Source organism: Thalia democratica, chromosome 6 (assembly GCF_965202585.1).
Source record: "Thalia democratica chromosome 6, ktThaDemo2.hap1.1, whole genome shotgun sequence".
Classification (NCBI taxonomy): Eukaryota; Metazoa; Chordata; class Thaliacea; order Salpida; family Salpidae; genus Thalia; species Thalia democratica.
This window is the reverse complement of record NC_139170.1, coordinates 15,500,342-15,516,850: the sequence shown is the minus strand read 5'-3', so window position 1 is coordinate 15,516,850 and position 16,509 is coordinate 15,500,342. Positions and strand designations below refer to the sequence as shown.

Genomic DNA, 16,509 nt, shown 5'->3' with positions numbered 1-16,509 from the left:
TACTTTGTCATTAAATATAGGTTTACAAATCTGATGCAGAAGATTTTCTTTAGTAATTAACACATTAATCTAATTTTAATTCATAATATTAATTTAAAAATCCTAAAGTTTATTATAAAACTAAATAAACCAAATGAGATAAAGTAAGGTTTTTACTTTAACTGTACATAAAGCTTAACCTGTACAGATCAGTATTCATGATTTAAAAAAAATTTGCTCTAAAACTTTCAACTTTTTTTTTTACAAATATTTTTTTTCTCATAAAGTTTGAGGTTGTTTTTTTTTCTAGCTTTCACGTACAAAATATTTAGAAAAATAGATAACTTGTTTTAGGCAAACTATAAAAAAATAAAGGTAACTTTAGCTTTATAAAAAGTACTACTATTTAGTATTTATCGTGAAAATAAATTACCTAATACAAAAATTTTACATTTCAACAGTCATTGAAAACGAAGTAATAATAAATTAAGCTTTTTTTGTTTTACAAACACAAAAATAAACGAATAAAGAAATAAACAAGCTTGATATTTTATGTATTTGACTGAAAAGCGATTAAAGTAGTACAATTGTTTATTACAATGTTAGACTATAACAGTTGTTTCGTAAAGTACATAAAAACTTTAAAAAAGTTATTATTTAAGATTATCTTTATCATTTGGAAAACGAAAATTGCATTTTCTTAAAAATAAATTGCTATAAAGTACTTAACTAATTAGTCGTAAAAACTAAAAACAGTTGATTATAAAATGATTCAATCTATTTAGTCGAAAAAATCTAAAACTCACCGCAATAGAGTATTAAGATGAAGTGTATTATTATTTCACATTCTTTTCCATTGTTGTTGATAGGAGAAAAGCATTTAAAATGTTTGTTGTTGAATAAGCGTGCTTTAATCTGTTTAATCATAAATTGTATTTAATTAAACAAATACTTAGTACAACACAGTATTTTAGTGTTGATAATATTACTAATTAAGTTATAACCAGAGACATATTATAAAACGCTGCTTAAACTAAATGGAAAAAAATAGATGAAATTTTTTGTATTTTTTTGTGTAAGTTACTTGATCCGTAATTAAAATGTTTAAAAAATATTAAAATTGTCTTAACAATAAATTTTTAGACATAAAACTTTTAGACGTCTATTATTTATAAGTTTATATGCTGCAGCCAAAAAGCTAAAATATATATATATACATATCTATTTGTATCCAAATCATTTTTACTTAGCTGTTTGTAATGTTTAAGTAATACAGAATAAATTTTATACTTTTTTGGAACTTAAACAAAAACTTCAAAAAATTTATTAAGTAAAAACATTTAAGTTATAAACTTAAACTACCTGCTTAATAATAATTTACAAGAATTACCTTTCTCAGTTCAAAGTAGCAGCAGCTTGGTAAAGAAAAGTTTTAACATCAAAAGCGGAAAACCCTGGTCGTTTTCGTTAAATTGTTTTAAGCTTTTATATAAATTCTAAAAACCTGTAAAGAAAATCAAAAGTAACACAAAATACTTTGATTAAGTTGTAATATAAATTATACGTAACTGAAAGATATTTATAATGAGAGCATTTAATAAAAATCTATTGCAATTTAAAAATGTTACTTAAAAAACTTGGTAAGAAATAATCGCCACTTAATAAGTACTAGAAGATTTTAATAATAATATAAGGTGCAATTTAGTTTAATTTTGTCTTAAATGTATGTTTTTATATTGTTGGATTATTTAAAAAAAGCAAAGCTAAAATCACAACTATTTAAATTTTTCATATCTAACATAAACTTTAAGAAATTTGTTGTTTTTATAATAACTATAAGAATAAATAATATTTAAATTCAACAACTACATGCTGTATTAGATTAACTTGCAGAAGTTTTTAAAAAAATCTTATAGGCATAATATCAAAGTGTTTTAAACCACCGAAATAGTTTTTATAACTTAGAAAAACTATATATTCCAAATGAGTTATTATTTTGAAAGCAGCATTTACTAGGCTAGTAAAACGGTTAAAAAATTATCAAACTAAATTAAGAACTTAAGATATATTTAAAAGTTGTTGAGAGAGTTTTAGAATTTTTTTTTAATTGTCTTTACTTTATCATCATTATCATCATAAAATTCTATTGGTTTACTCATAACAACAGTATAATCAGCTTTTTCTGCAAACTCAATAATTGTTTTCTGCAAATCTTCTATTTCTTTTCTTGCGGCATCAAAGTTTTCTATGTATTTATCGAACTCTTTCTTTTTCATTACAATATTTCGATCAAAGTTTCTTGCTTCTGCCACCCAAATAGAAACCTGAAATAGTTCTTGTTGAGTTCTGAGGTAGCTATTAGTAGCAGTGCAACTGGAATCTTCTTTTCTTAATACGCAATCTAAGGAGCAGAAAAGAAGTTTCTCTTCGTGGAATTCATTATTTCTATTTGAGTTTTCATGAAAGTTTTTTTGAAACAGAATTTTTAACAACTACTGAATAAATTCATATGTTAATAGACATTTCTATTTTTCAAGTATAAGTAAAATTTTCCACATTTTTTAATTAGTTTAACATTATTTTCTTTTGTACATATAAAGTTTTATTTATGAGCTAGAACAGAGGTCAAAATAAATTTATAAACTAATTTTAGATCCTATATTCCATATGATATCTTAATAAATTGTATGTTGTTAAAAATTTAGAAAAATACTTGCAAAAAGTAAAAAAAAAAGGAACTTATATAGTATTTTAAATAGCTTCATTGTCTTGTTTACACATTAAAGTATTATATATTTATTTCGAATAAATAATCTTCACACAAATTTCTAATTTTTAGGTACTTACTTCTACCCTTAAAAATAACACATAAGTGTATGAAACGTATTTGGAACATTTTAAAGTACTAATAGTCTTTTTTAAATGTATTTTTACTCAAATTTTTGATAAATTCGACAATTAATTATGTTTTGATACGACTAAATTGGGAAGGTTCTTCTCTTGAATTATATGGCAACTTTAAAAAAAAGTATAACCAAAAATATAAAAATGTTATTAAGATTGAAATGTTTACTTGACTTGATAACTTTTTTATATACTATTTTGGAATCTTTAGACTTCTAAAATTTTTACAACTTAAGTTTATTGAATTAAAATTACAGTCATTCTGATTTCAGTTGTTGTCCATCATTAAACTTTCTTAGTACAAGACAAGATTTAATTGAAAATACTATATCCTTTGCTACCCATTTAAAAAGAAAAGCCAGTACATGCTTTTAGGCTTGTACTTGCCTAAAAGATGGCTGTAATCAAGTAATAGGCATCACAGACTTCCTAATTATTTTAAAAATTTATTGAAAAACAAAAAGGTGACCTAAAAAATTTGGTCCAAGGACCTAGTGTACGACAAAACCTTCCGGTTATTGATCCTAACACTAATTTGATGCAATTTTATTTCTTTTAAAGGATTTTTTTTTTTATAAAATAGAGTGTTTGTACGCTAAGCATCTTAGAGACTGAATAAAATCATTGTTTATGTTTTGTTGAAATGACTAAAAATTAAATCCCTGTATGAAATAAATATAAAAATCTCAAACTTTTCTTTAAAGACTAGTTCCAATAAAAGATTACAAAACATGCAATTCTTTTTTTTTTTTGAAGAAAAGCGAACAATAAATGAAATGACAACAAAAGATCACATGAAGAAAAGTCAATAGATATTGATGCTACTAATCAAAAGTTATAAGCTAGCAACATTCTTGACAACCTTCTACTACATCATCTATACTGAAAGTTGTCTACAGCAGATATTAAAACTTGTTTTGGTCCACGTTCCAAACCCCACAAATCCTCACCCGATTACCAACAAATAGTAAGGGTTAAAAGTAACCGTGATAAGAAAAAAAAATGATTAAAAATTGTACAGTGGGAATTGTACGGGTGGGATTTTTGTGCAGATGGGGAGTAGTAAGTATACGTTTGTTAACTTCAGGATAACTTTAATCTAATTTTAATAACTTTCAACTTAGTTTGTATAACTTTCCAATTTGTCATCAGTGAGTAACCGAAAGATTACTGATTTTAAATATTTTAATTTTTTTAACAGCTTAGTAGCTTTTTAAAGTTGGTTGACTTCAAACTATCTCTTGCAATATTTAAGTGATGATATAAGTATTTACATCTTTTTGTAAAATAAGTTGTATTTTTCACCTAAATGTTTCAATACTGTCTTAAAGTCTGTATCCAAATAAGGATTTTTTTAAAATTTATGTCATCATAAAAACAAAGTATGTCTGTTCATCTGAGTTTTTACACAAATACAACGCTTTCCTAATTATTAAATAAAATAGTTTGTAGCTTTTTAACAAAAATAATTTGACTAATATAAAACTATGAAAAAACTATAATACATAAAAGTTCTTTAACAAAAATTACTTTTGTAATTTACCCTTTCTTAAAAATTAAAACTAGTAAAACTATGCATAATAATTATATGATGACTTAATAAGATTGGTACTTTAACTTATTAGCTTAAGTTCCACTGACAAATAATTAAGCTTTATTTCATAGTAACTTTTGTTCTTATATAACAAATATATATTTAGTTTTTTACTGTTTGCACTACATGAACTGAACTTGAATGAATAGATTTTAGCATCTGTGTAACACATTGACGAAAATGTTTTTTTTAGTTCAAAATTTTTCTAAATCTGAAATCAGCGCTTTGATAAGCTATAACCTCTAAGCACTAAAGTTATAATTCAAAATGCTTCATCACTTTTTGAAATAAAAAAAGACGAAAATTTACTGTGTATGCGTCTATAAAAGTACAATAAGGATAAATTAAATTGTTTTTTGTAGTTTGTAAGCAGCAGCTATAAAGTTTGTTTCTGATTTTTTTAATCATTGAAATGATAGTAATTTGTTTTTTATCGATTTACTATGGGTAAATGACAGACATAATTGGATTAAAAAAAAAGTGTATTTATATAAGAAAAAAATATTGAAATACGTAAAAAATGAGTAAAGTATAAATAATTATTATTGGTACGACTTTACACTTCGGATGATGTAGCTTAATGTTATATTTATGTATATCGATCTCGTTGTAGTAAAAAGTATACGGATAACAAGTAACTGACAATATTGAAAAAGTATTTGCTTTACTTCCTTTCTCAATGAAAATCAAACGACTAAAATTTAAATCTTTCTTTTGTAAACTTACTAATGTGACACGAAAAAATTGAATATGTACTTTAAAAAATAGTTCGAAACGAATCAAATCATAAATATTTGCTCATTTCAGACTTAAAAATTGTTTACAAAAAACGAAAAATATAGTTTTCTTAGTAATAAACCTTATTATATAGAAAAGATCATAAAAATATAACAAACGGAAGAACAAAACACAAAAAAAAGTAGTTGACCGATAATACAAAGTGTTTGTGCAAAAGTGAGTTGCAATTTAAAAAAAAATAGTTGGTGTTTAATGTTCATCTAGTTTAAAAAACAAACTTGTTATTAACTTATCGTCAAAGTACAAACTTTTTGTTTACAAAACGTTCATGTTTTTTTTTGCTTTCACAAAATAATGCAAAAGTTCTAATAATTTGCGTTTATTACGACACTAGTTTGCATAAAAATGAAAAAAAAATTACTTGACGAAAAAAAAATTACCAAAGTTGCCAAAAAAAGGTTCATATCTTAATCGCAACCAATTGTTACCGAGTAGCTCTCTTTTAATTTTTTTCTATTTCAATAAATACCGCAATGATTAACTTAAACCTGAAATATTTTTCAACCAATCATTTCCATCGAAGCTGTTTCAAGCTTGCTTTAATTTCCACTTAGTTCAACTTCAGTCCAAGCATTTTTGCGACCGGTAAATAAAATTGGTTCTCATTAAAAATTTCGGTTGGAAAACTTACACTTTAACTATGTAAAAAGTGTAATAGTTTTTAAAAAGTTTTGTAGTAGTGCTAGTAAATCGTCGTAAAATTAACTTAAGTAGGTGACTTTTAATACTATCTCACGATATTATCGATATACTTTTATTGTGTAACCTTTTTTTTTTGATGTCTTTGCAACTACCTAGATCAAAAGTTTTATATATGAGGTCTAGGTTTAATAAAGTGTAGCTAAAATAAATTACGACTGTCTTTCTAAACAATTCCTTCAAGGCTTAAACCAGAATCATTGTGGTCAACTGATGCGTAAGTGGTTTTTACCTTTAAGCTAAGTTATAACAAAATAAACTTAATTATATAATCTAATAAATAAAATCAAGTTTCTTATATAAAAAGTTCAAAACTTAAAAGAAAGTAAGTTTGATTAAAATTGAAAAAAAGAAAAGTGGAATTGGTTTAACCTAATTGAAAAAAAAAGACGGTTAAAAGTTTATTTGGATTCCAAAAGATTAGACATAAGTATTAAAGTTCGAAAAGTTTGATGTAAAAATTTCGGGATAACTTCCGAAATGCTAATTTAGATAGGAATTAATAGCAAACAACGCTAAAAAGCTAAAAGTTAAAAACTATTTATAAAACCAATTCTAATATCAAAAACAAAACCTTTAAAGTATAGATGTCTTCGTTATATCATAAAAAGTTATAACAGTCGAAAACTTTAAGTGTTTAACTAATATAAGTAAATAAAGTTAATTTATAGTTTTCATAATAATATTTTCTTTTGTAGCATTAGAAACTTAAAAGTCATGTATTGTTTTTGTGTCGAAGTATAAATAAAAAAACACTAATTGTTTTAGTACTCTAAAAAACTTGGCATTTGCAGCAATTTTATTTAAATAAAAATGACCAGATTTAAATTTAATTGTAGATACTATACTTAATTTATTAAAATATTGCATAGAATTTTGAGAATTAGTTTTGTTTAATACGATTTATTTTTAAACATTTGTTTAAAACCATCAAGGTCTTTTTTCAAACCAATATAAGCTTATTAAAAAAACAAATTGTATTTTTAGAGTATGTAAATGTTAATTTTATTTAAATAAAAGAACGAAAAAAAAAAAACAATACTTAATCTTATCTTATATATTAGTTTTTGAAAAATTTTCTTATTTATGATTTTGCTAAATAACCTACTTAAATAAAGAGAAAGTAAAGATACAAATAAAAGTTTTATATTTGAGTTATGGTTAGCTTCAAAAGTTAAAATATATTTAATTAAGCAGAAAACGACCTTTTTTACAACATTATTTTTTTAAATATTATCTAATATAAAAAAGTTCACTATTATATAAGTATGAATTATTTGTAGAAACGGCCAGATTTCTTTTATTTGAATATCAAACAGCTTGACAAACCGAGAGTTAATAAAACCCACTTCAAGTAGTGAACAACTTACACAACACTATTATTAATAAGCTGCTTGTATTCAGCTATTGCAGAAAAGTATATTTGAAATCTTCAGATGTTTTGTTGTTTTAAACCTTAAATTTTAGGATTAGTAGACAAAAATTATTTATTATATAACTATGGTTAAAAAAGGCATGAGTGCTTGAAATTTCTCGTCAAATAAATTCATTGAAAAATTTTGAATATCTCAAAAAAATTATTTAGTTATAAAAGCGTTTGCTGCAGAATTCTTTTTTAAAAAGATTTTACAGTTTTTTTAATAATTTTTTATAATTTTTTATTTTTTAAATATTCTTCTGTAACACTTTAAGTAAATAGAAGAACAACCATTGAATTTAAGAAAAGTAAAATAATTAAGATTTATTGTTAATATTTATGGTCTAGTTTAGTTATTATACAAACCTAATATTACAAACAAAGATTTTTTTTTTAATTTTATAGTTTTAATATTGTATAAGACTATGTATTGTTTAAAATATTTTTGCTTAGTTTATCTTATTATGTATTTCTTGAATTTATACTACATATTACATATATATATATATATAGAATTAAGTTATTTAACTTAATAAATTAAATTTTTTACACTGAAAGTTTGTTTATATATATTTATTTATTTTCTTTCCTTAATACTAGCAAAAAATGTTGCAAATCTGCCATTTTTGCTAAACATACTTGCTTCTTAATCATTAAAGAAATAAAAAAAGGTCTTTCATTCCTAAACTTCAACTGCACAATTCGGTATGTTTCAAATTAAAAGTACGTATATATATAATATTTTACTAATTTATTACAGATCCCTCTGCAATTTTTAACATAAAATGATGAAAGTTGTTATAATAGTTGGAGCTTTGTTGGCTCACGTGAGCTGCGAAATTAACTTTCAAAACTGCGTGTTGAGGCACTCCAGAACCAATCAGGACCTTTCAACTGACCACGTGATTTCTTGCGGCTTGTCGCAAAACAACCTGAATAAAAAGACTTCTAATAATCAAAAAGATTACAACAAAGTTTTTACCAGGCTAAACAATAATGAACAAAACAAACGAAACAAGAGAAATCTTGACAGCAAAGAGTTTTGTTACAAAACTGAAAGCTATGAAAATTTAAAGAAAAAGTTAGAATCATGCAGACCGGAGCAAATTATTGAAAGGAGGATAAAGTTAAAAAGTAAAAGTTTTAATTGGTTTAAAAACAAGTTTTAAGTTTTAAGCTCTTTGCAGCTATTTAGAATTTTATAATGTTGTAGCTTAATTTATAATAACTTTAATGTACAATTAGTTTAAAGTGAACAACTTTGAATACACACTGATTTTGTCTTTCTGACCTTTTCATCGCAACAGTAATCAACAAATGCCTCTACAACAACGGCGGATGCGGCCCTGATGCTGTTTGCACAAGTTTCCCACCTGGGGAATTCCCAAATAAATTTGGCTGTGAATGCAAAAGTGGATACAAAGGAAGTCCTCCTTACTGTAAAGGTTTTATTTATTTTATTTAGTTATATGGTTATATAACTTTTGTTTCTTAACCATTTCTGCTAGAAACTATTGTCATTTTTATATTATATTCTATGAACTAATATTGTAGTTGATAATACCTAATAAACTATATATTTTAGTAAAAGTTTATTTTAAAATCAAAATTGAGTATATTTAATAAATTTTAGCCTAAACACAAACTATATTAGCTTACAAATAAATATTAAATATCATGTTGTAAGTAGTATTGACCAATATGTAAACTATAAACACTAAAATAAATACTTGAAAATTTTCTGTTTAAATACAGAGTAGGTTGAATATCGTAACATGTTATTTCAAAACTTCATAAACAGATGTGAACGAGTGTAAGGTAAATAAAGAAATTTGTGGTAACCATAGCAACTGCATTAACACACAAGGGAGTTTCGTTTGTGAATGTAAAGAAGGTTACGAGGGAACTCCCCCAGATTGCGAAAGTTAGCTACGTTTGTTTGCTTAAAATTAAAAAGAGTATTTATTAGGAATGCTATTTTACAAACTTATTTTTACTTTTGCAATAAGTTGCTTTTTAAAACAGAAAAATTTCTACCTTCTGATTGTTTAGAAATTAAAGAAAAAGATGAAAGCTCTAATGACGGAGTTTATAATATTTATCTTGACAGCGAAAAAGAAATAAAAGTTTATTGCTCCATGAAACAAGGCGGGTGGACAGTTAGTTATTATCAATACTCTTTTCAAATATACGTACATACTTTAGGGTTATGATAAGTATACGTTTTTTATACATCAAGCCAAACAGCCAAAAACCAAAATTTGATTAGAATATCTATTTTTCTGCTTTAAATAAAAGTTTTGAATTTATAGGTAATACAAAGAAGAATAAATGGTTTAGAAAATTTCAATCGCTCCTTTATTGAATACGAAAACGGCTTTGGATCTCTTAATAAAGAGTATTGGCTTGGTTAGTTAATCTTAAAAAAACAGTCGTTGTGAATAAATGAACTTTGATTAAAATAAAGTTTTATAACTAAATGTAAATGCACATTTTTTTTACCTTGTAAAACCTTAAGGTTTGTCTGTCATTACAAGTCTAACTCAAGAAAAAAGCTCTCAACTTAAAATCGTGCTAGAAGACTTCAACAACGAACAAAGATTAGCTGATTACAGGTAGCCTCATACTTATTTTTTTCATTTTGCATAAAAAAAATGTTTAATTTACGTAAAAAATTTATTTAAGTTGTATATTATTTTCAACAGTTTGTTTTTTGTTGGACCGGAGCCAAACTACGAACTTCATGTGAAAAACTACAGCGGTAATGCAGGTATATAAACTTGTTCTATCATTTTAAGAGTTATTAAAGTTTTGTAAATAGTTTTCCGAAACAAAAACTATTATTATATTTGATCTAAAAGAAGTTTCATAAGTCTATTTATAACTTAGAAAATGATGTTGTACGATAGAAATAAAGACTTTAATTAGATCTAAAAGTGCAAACATTTATTTTCATTTTTTATAACTTTTACTTATTTTACACAGTTAACTGTAAACACAGTTTGGATTATAATTTTTTTATTCTATATTATTTTCAAAGTCATTTTCTTTAAAATGTTTCGATTCAACTAAACTTATAACTTCTTACACTTAGTAAACGAAAAATATCGTAATTTATAGTTAAGGTTTTTCTAAAAATACTTGGTTTAAAATAAAAATATTATTTTGATTTTTGTAATAAAATTTTTTTTTTCCAAATATATATCGAAAAACGATAAAAACTGCACCAAAACTGTAAATGACTAAATTTTTATTCACTCAAACTAATGTTAAACAGTAAAATATTCCTACCATAAAATCATTATATAGTAATTTATATTTTTTTTTTAAAGAGCTATTATTTTGATATTTATTATAGAAAATAAGTTTTCCAAATCTGTTATAAAACATTAATATAAACATTAATATCGGTAAACTAAATGTTGCAACAAAGTAAATTATTAAACTTTTAATAACTTAATTGAATATTAAACTGTAAAATATTCCTACCATAAAATAATTTAATCTTTTTACTTTCAGTTTACAAATTTAATATCAGCTTCCATATATATTCAAGGAAATGCACTACGCATCCACGACAACCGGCCGTTCAGCGCATTCGACCGCGACATGGACACTTTGGCTTCTGACAATTGCGCGCGGGAAAGAGGGGGAGGGTGGTGGCATTTCAGCTGCGGCTACTCCAACTTGAACGGGGTTTATTACCAGAACGAGAGCAGGGTTGAGAAGTGGCGGGGTCTGCTGTGGTTTCAGTGGAAAGGAGCCCAGAAGTCGTTACGAAAGACGACTATGATGATTAGAAGAATTGATTGACATTTAAAAAACATGTTTAGAAATTTTCTAAGCAAAAAACTTATGAAAGTGATTAACTGTTGGGTTCTCAGGAAAATTAGCAATTTTATTTCTGTATTTAATTGATAGTTAAAATTAGCAATTAGCAATAAGAAAACCCTGATTTATTTTGAAAGTGTTGCCATCTAGTTTTAATAAAATGTTATGACTATTTGTTTTTAATTAAGTTTTCATAAACGTTATAAAGCGCATTTTTATAACATTTTTATATTTCTACTTGAAAATATTTTATTATTGACTAATAGGATATTTTTTAAGTGATTTTTTTTATTGATAAATCTTAAAACTATTGAAGTTAAATTATTCTTCTCATCAATAAGTTGTAATCTTTAGTTGCTATCTACAAAAATAAAAGTTTTACATATTTAGATTAACTTTTTTTAATCCCAATAATTTATTTTTCATTTTTGTCCTCTTTACTTTAGTTTTTTGATTACTTTATCATAACTTACCTACTTTAAGTCTGTGTAGTTAAAAGTAACAATCTGTTACATCTACAACTTATAAAACCTTGATTTTAAAAAAGTGCAGGTTTTAGTTGTAACTTCAACATTTTCAAATAAACTGATTCTTAAAGTTTTTTAAATGTAGAATTTCTTAACCTGTTTTTATTTTGTTTAGTATCTAATATTCAATAAAAATGAACATGAATATTTTTCATTTACATAATTAAATATATTTATACATCCATGAATTTACCTTAAGCTGTATAATATAAAATAGTTTTTTAAGTAAGTAACGTTTTACACTACTTTAAGATACCTTTAAAATAATCTTTTAAATGAAAGTAATGATGTTTACACTATTCCAAACTGTTCTTGTCTTTAGATTTCTTAAGATAAAAAATCACATTTTAGAATAAAACTTCTTTAAAAATTTTAAACTTTTTTCATATTGTGTACTGACCTTTTAAAACTTAACTATATAACTAAAAGATTGAAAAATATACTTACTATATCATTGTTTAAAATACAAGTACCAAACTATAATGAAATCAACAAAAAATATATACAAAATAGTAGTTCTTTGTATGAGTTTACGCAATATTTAGTCTTAGTTAATTTAGCATCAATTATTTTCACTAAGGTTAAACAGTCACATTATCAAAAAAAAATTACGTCTTAAACTTAATAAACATCTTTTTGTAAGTGTTTTTTATTGGAAGTTTTAGATACTATAGGTGTTAATAGCTAAGTTTATCGCACAAAATAATCATTATCTCGAAGTTGTTAACTTAAATAAGATAAATATACAAACAAATATTCCGTTTTTTTTACTTTTTATTTCACAGCAGTTTGAGCAAATCCATACTTTTACTAAAAATTATTTGTACAACATTTATTATGAGTTTCGTATTTTAAATACAGTTATGAACTTTTATACTTAAGTATATCAACTTTATTTCTTACTTAAATTAGCAATATCTAAAGAAGAAATTTCCAGTTTAAGTATTATAAAAATAATTTTTGATAACAAGTATTTTTTTTAATGTAGGTAGAAGTTTAGCATTTGTTTTCTGTAATAATTAGTAATTGAACTTAATACATAAAAAATTATAACAATACTGTTTCCTTTTGAAAAAAGTTTTTTGATTGATCGAACCAAAACTTCAAATATTTCAAAATACAATTTACAGTAACTCTTTAATTTTATTAAGAATTTTGTATACATAATATTTTAGATAAACTTAGCCCACCTTAGTCATAAAAAAATATTCTTGATCTGTTTATCATTATACCATATTTAAAGTTTGGTTATTATTAAATACAACTTTTATCAGGGATTTTTTTTTGTTGAAAAAATAACTATCCTGAGTTTATTTTTCAACTTATATTAAGTTTTTTAGGTCTATAGCGCAATTATTATAAACCAAAGTGCATAGAAAAACTACATTTTAGAACAAAACTGAAGACATAAATATGTCAAAACGTATGCAAAACCAACATGTAAAATTTCTCGTTATTATTAACTAGTTTTGTCATGTTATTAACCTTTAAGATAAAAAACCTTAAAAAGATGCTTTTTAAAGAAAAATAGTTTTATTAGTAATTTACAAAATTTTAAAGATATTAAGAACCCTTGCTTTTAAATTCAATATAATTATACTCTATTTTAAAATTACTGAAGTATGATTGTAAATACATATTTTTACTCTTTATATTCATATAAAGATTTGAAAAACTCAATTTTTTTCGTTCAAGGAGTTAGATACAAGTTTTTATATAAGAAATAAGCTAAAAATTGTAAAAAATAACAAAGTTTCAATAGGACAACATAATTTAATTTTAAAATATCATAATATTTGGAGCTGAATCAACTTTTTCAATAAACTGAAATATGATAAAGTAGTAGCCGGAATCTTTCAAACAGTTCTAAAAAAGTTGTGAACAAATCAAAGATAGTTCAAGTAAGCCTAAGATTTTAAAAATTCCAAATTATAATGGGGTGTAGCAACCTTGTTTAATACATGATTTATTTAAACGAAACAACATTTTACCTAATTTTGTAGATACTGCTTGTTTTGTGCTTTTAATTAAATCATTAGGTTATTTTTCAAAACAAAACTGACTTTTTTACAAAAAGGTTCAACCTAAACAAAGTACTTTAGAATTAATTTTAGGGTGCACACGGTGCTCAAACATTTGAGTTAAGCTTAGTTTAATACTTTAGCTTCGTAAATCATATCAAGCACATCACTAAAAAACTAGCTGTTAGCCGATTTAATTTAATTTAAAAAAATCGTTTTTATCCATATTTTTATAACGTTAAAAGGGCGGAGTCAATTTTATTTTTATACAAATTAGTTTTATTTTGAAGAATCTTATCCTAGACAAAATTACTTTTAACAATTATTTTGGAACAAGTTTATTTTTAACGAAATAAACAATCAAAATTAGAGAGTTTTTTTTTAAAGAAGTTAACTAAAGGAGCAAATAAAGACTATTTAATTTGAAATTAATCCTAAATTATATAGGAGATGTATTTTTATGAAGTAATAAACTGCGAGCTTTTTGTGCGATAGTTGTTTTGTTTAAATGCCGAACCAAACAAAAAAGCTCAATGTAGATGGACCAACGAAAAATGATTAATGAAAAATGAAAAAAAAAAAAGATGAAATTTTAAAGTTATTTAATGCTCGTCATATGTGCTGCAGTACAGTTACTTTTAGTGAATTAAATTTAGTCTCACAAAGAACACATACTAACGTTTGTATGGTATGTATTGCATACTTCCAATTTACTTAAAAGTAAAGCACTGTTATAAACTACTTAGCAAAAAAAAAATTCAATTTAAAAATATGATCAAACTAAATATATACTTGCAAAATTAAAGCTATTAAAATTGTTTAAAAAAATGTTGAAAATTATTATGAAAAGTGTGGTATTGATATGAATAATACTCTAGAGTTTTTTGTGAGTTTGAGCAGGTACTAGAGCCCCACGAATTTTAAGTAAAAACCAAAAAAAATACAAAGGAATAGACTAAAAATGACCATGTCCTTTTGCCCTAGAAATACTTAAATGAAAATGATAAAAATCTTAACAAAACTTTTTTTATGTGAAAAAGAAAAAAATATCAGAACTGACTTACAGTATAATCAAAGCATTACAACTGACAGAGTAGCTATATTATCTGTTTTATTAATTATAATTTATATTGTAGCTTCAGCGGCTCGTAAGCAAATGATTGGATTCAATAGTCACACTTCAGAATAACAAACGTACTGATAAGATGTATGCAGCCTTTTAGTTAACCCCATAAATCGTCATCTCTGAAATCTTGTTCCTCTGAGTTAGTTTGCTAATGATAGTTGTCTATCAGTCAAAATTTAGCTTTCTGATGCTTTTAATCGTTAATTAAATAAGGATCAGTTCTCAATATTTATTTAAAAAATATTTACCTAAGCTTCTTGTGTTACTACTGAAAAGAAAGAACTTGTAAGCTTTGTTTGAAGTGATGCCATGCTTTTTAAAATCCTAAACTGGAGTCATTCTTTTCTTACCAGCCTTCAAAACAGTGCATTAGCAACTAAGATTACTTAGAGGCAAAAGCAATACTTTATGATTGTTGTCAACGACGCTTCCGAATGAGATGTTTAATTGTGCAGCATTTTTTTAAAACTTTTACAAGATATGAAAATATGTCTCAACATAATCTACAAAAGTAATAGAGAGTCATAAACTTAGAAAAAGTAGAGTTAAGGAACCTAGATAATGTAAATAACATTCTTCTTTTGTTTTTAATAAACCTTCAACTCCAAACGAATAGTTGTGGTTAACATTATTTTAAAGAGAGAAAACTCTAAGTAACTGTTTTAAAGTATTTTTAAACGAAAGTAAGAATAAATTCTAATAGCTATTTTAAACGCTAAACTGAAAACAAAGCGAAAAAACGTAATTAATTTCCCTAGCCATTTACCTTTTAAAATACCGATAATACGAAACTTTTTTATATCCCATTAGCTTAGATTTGACATAACACTAGAAACCTATTTTAGTGCTGTCATTTATACAATTTTTTATGCTGAAAAATATTAATTAAGCTATAGTACAAAGTTTTTATTTTTATGGGCGCAGAGTGCACCAAATTTTTCTAACCTAGCTCGTAAAATCATCAAGTTTTTATTTAAAAATATTTATAATACAAAATTCAAGTATTTTTTTGTACCTGATGTAGTCAACAAAACTAGAATCTATTTCGACATTTTTTTTTAATTTAACCACTGACAAGGTCTTTGACCGAAACTTAGTTTGTAAAATAAAGTCTTGAAGGAATAAATTCATATATTTTACTCTAGTAGTAGAGATATCTTTATTTGTTTTCTAAAAATCAAAACATACAAAACTAAATAAATATATTGTTGAAATATCAAAAATTGTTGCTTTTCGGACTTATACCTTTGATTGGTTTGATTTATAACTTATTAGTGTATTCTAAAGTCAATTTTACCTTTGCAAAAAATATATTGAACTTAGTTTTTTCCACTTTTACAAAATCTTCTTTTTTTGTCCTTAAACTTACAAAAAATTTAGTTATTAAAACTAACTGCATATAAAGAAGATAGTAACAAATTTAAACAGTACTCTTGTTAACTTGTTAACACACAGAAACATGTTTTAGTAAAGTTTCATAAAGAAAGAGTACTGTGTAAATTTGTTATTATATATTCCAGTGAACTTGTTACGCTAGGATTTCTAATAGCAAACGATTAACTTTAAATTTTAAATAGTTATAAAAATGGTATTTATATTAAACTTACTAAATT

The 16,509-nt window shown here is 24.5% G+C and overlaps 1 protein-coding gene and 1 long non-coding RNA gene across 2 annotated transcripts; both read left to right on the top strand.

Annotated features, from left to right (window-relative positions):
* The first annotated feature begins 8,394 nt into the window (after positions 1-8,394).
* On the top strand, positions 8,395-9,304 carry LOC145837714 (uncharacterized). Its single transcript, XR_014370012.1, has 3 exons — positions 8,395-8,525; positions 8,699-8,836; positions 9,193-9,304. It is a non-coding gene; the product is annotated as an uncharacterized LOC145837714 (long non-coding RNA).
* A 167-nt stretch (positions 9,305-9,471) lies between these two features.
* On the top strand, positions 9,472-11,335 carry LOC145838668 (fibrinogen-like protein 1). The gene is made up of 5 exons (XM_082946293.1): positions 9,472-9,550; positions 9,704-9,800; positions 9,910-10,006; positions 10,097-10,161; positions 10,948-11,335. The coding sequence occupies exons 1-5, from the start codon at positions 9,530-9,532 to the stop codon at positions 11,202-11,204; spliced, it is 537 nt and encodes a 178-aa protein (XP_082802419.1). The 5' UTR covers positions 9,472-9,529; the 3' UTR covers positions 11,205-11,335.
* The last annotated feature ends 5,174 nt before the right edge of the window (positions 11,336-16,509 follow it).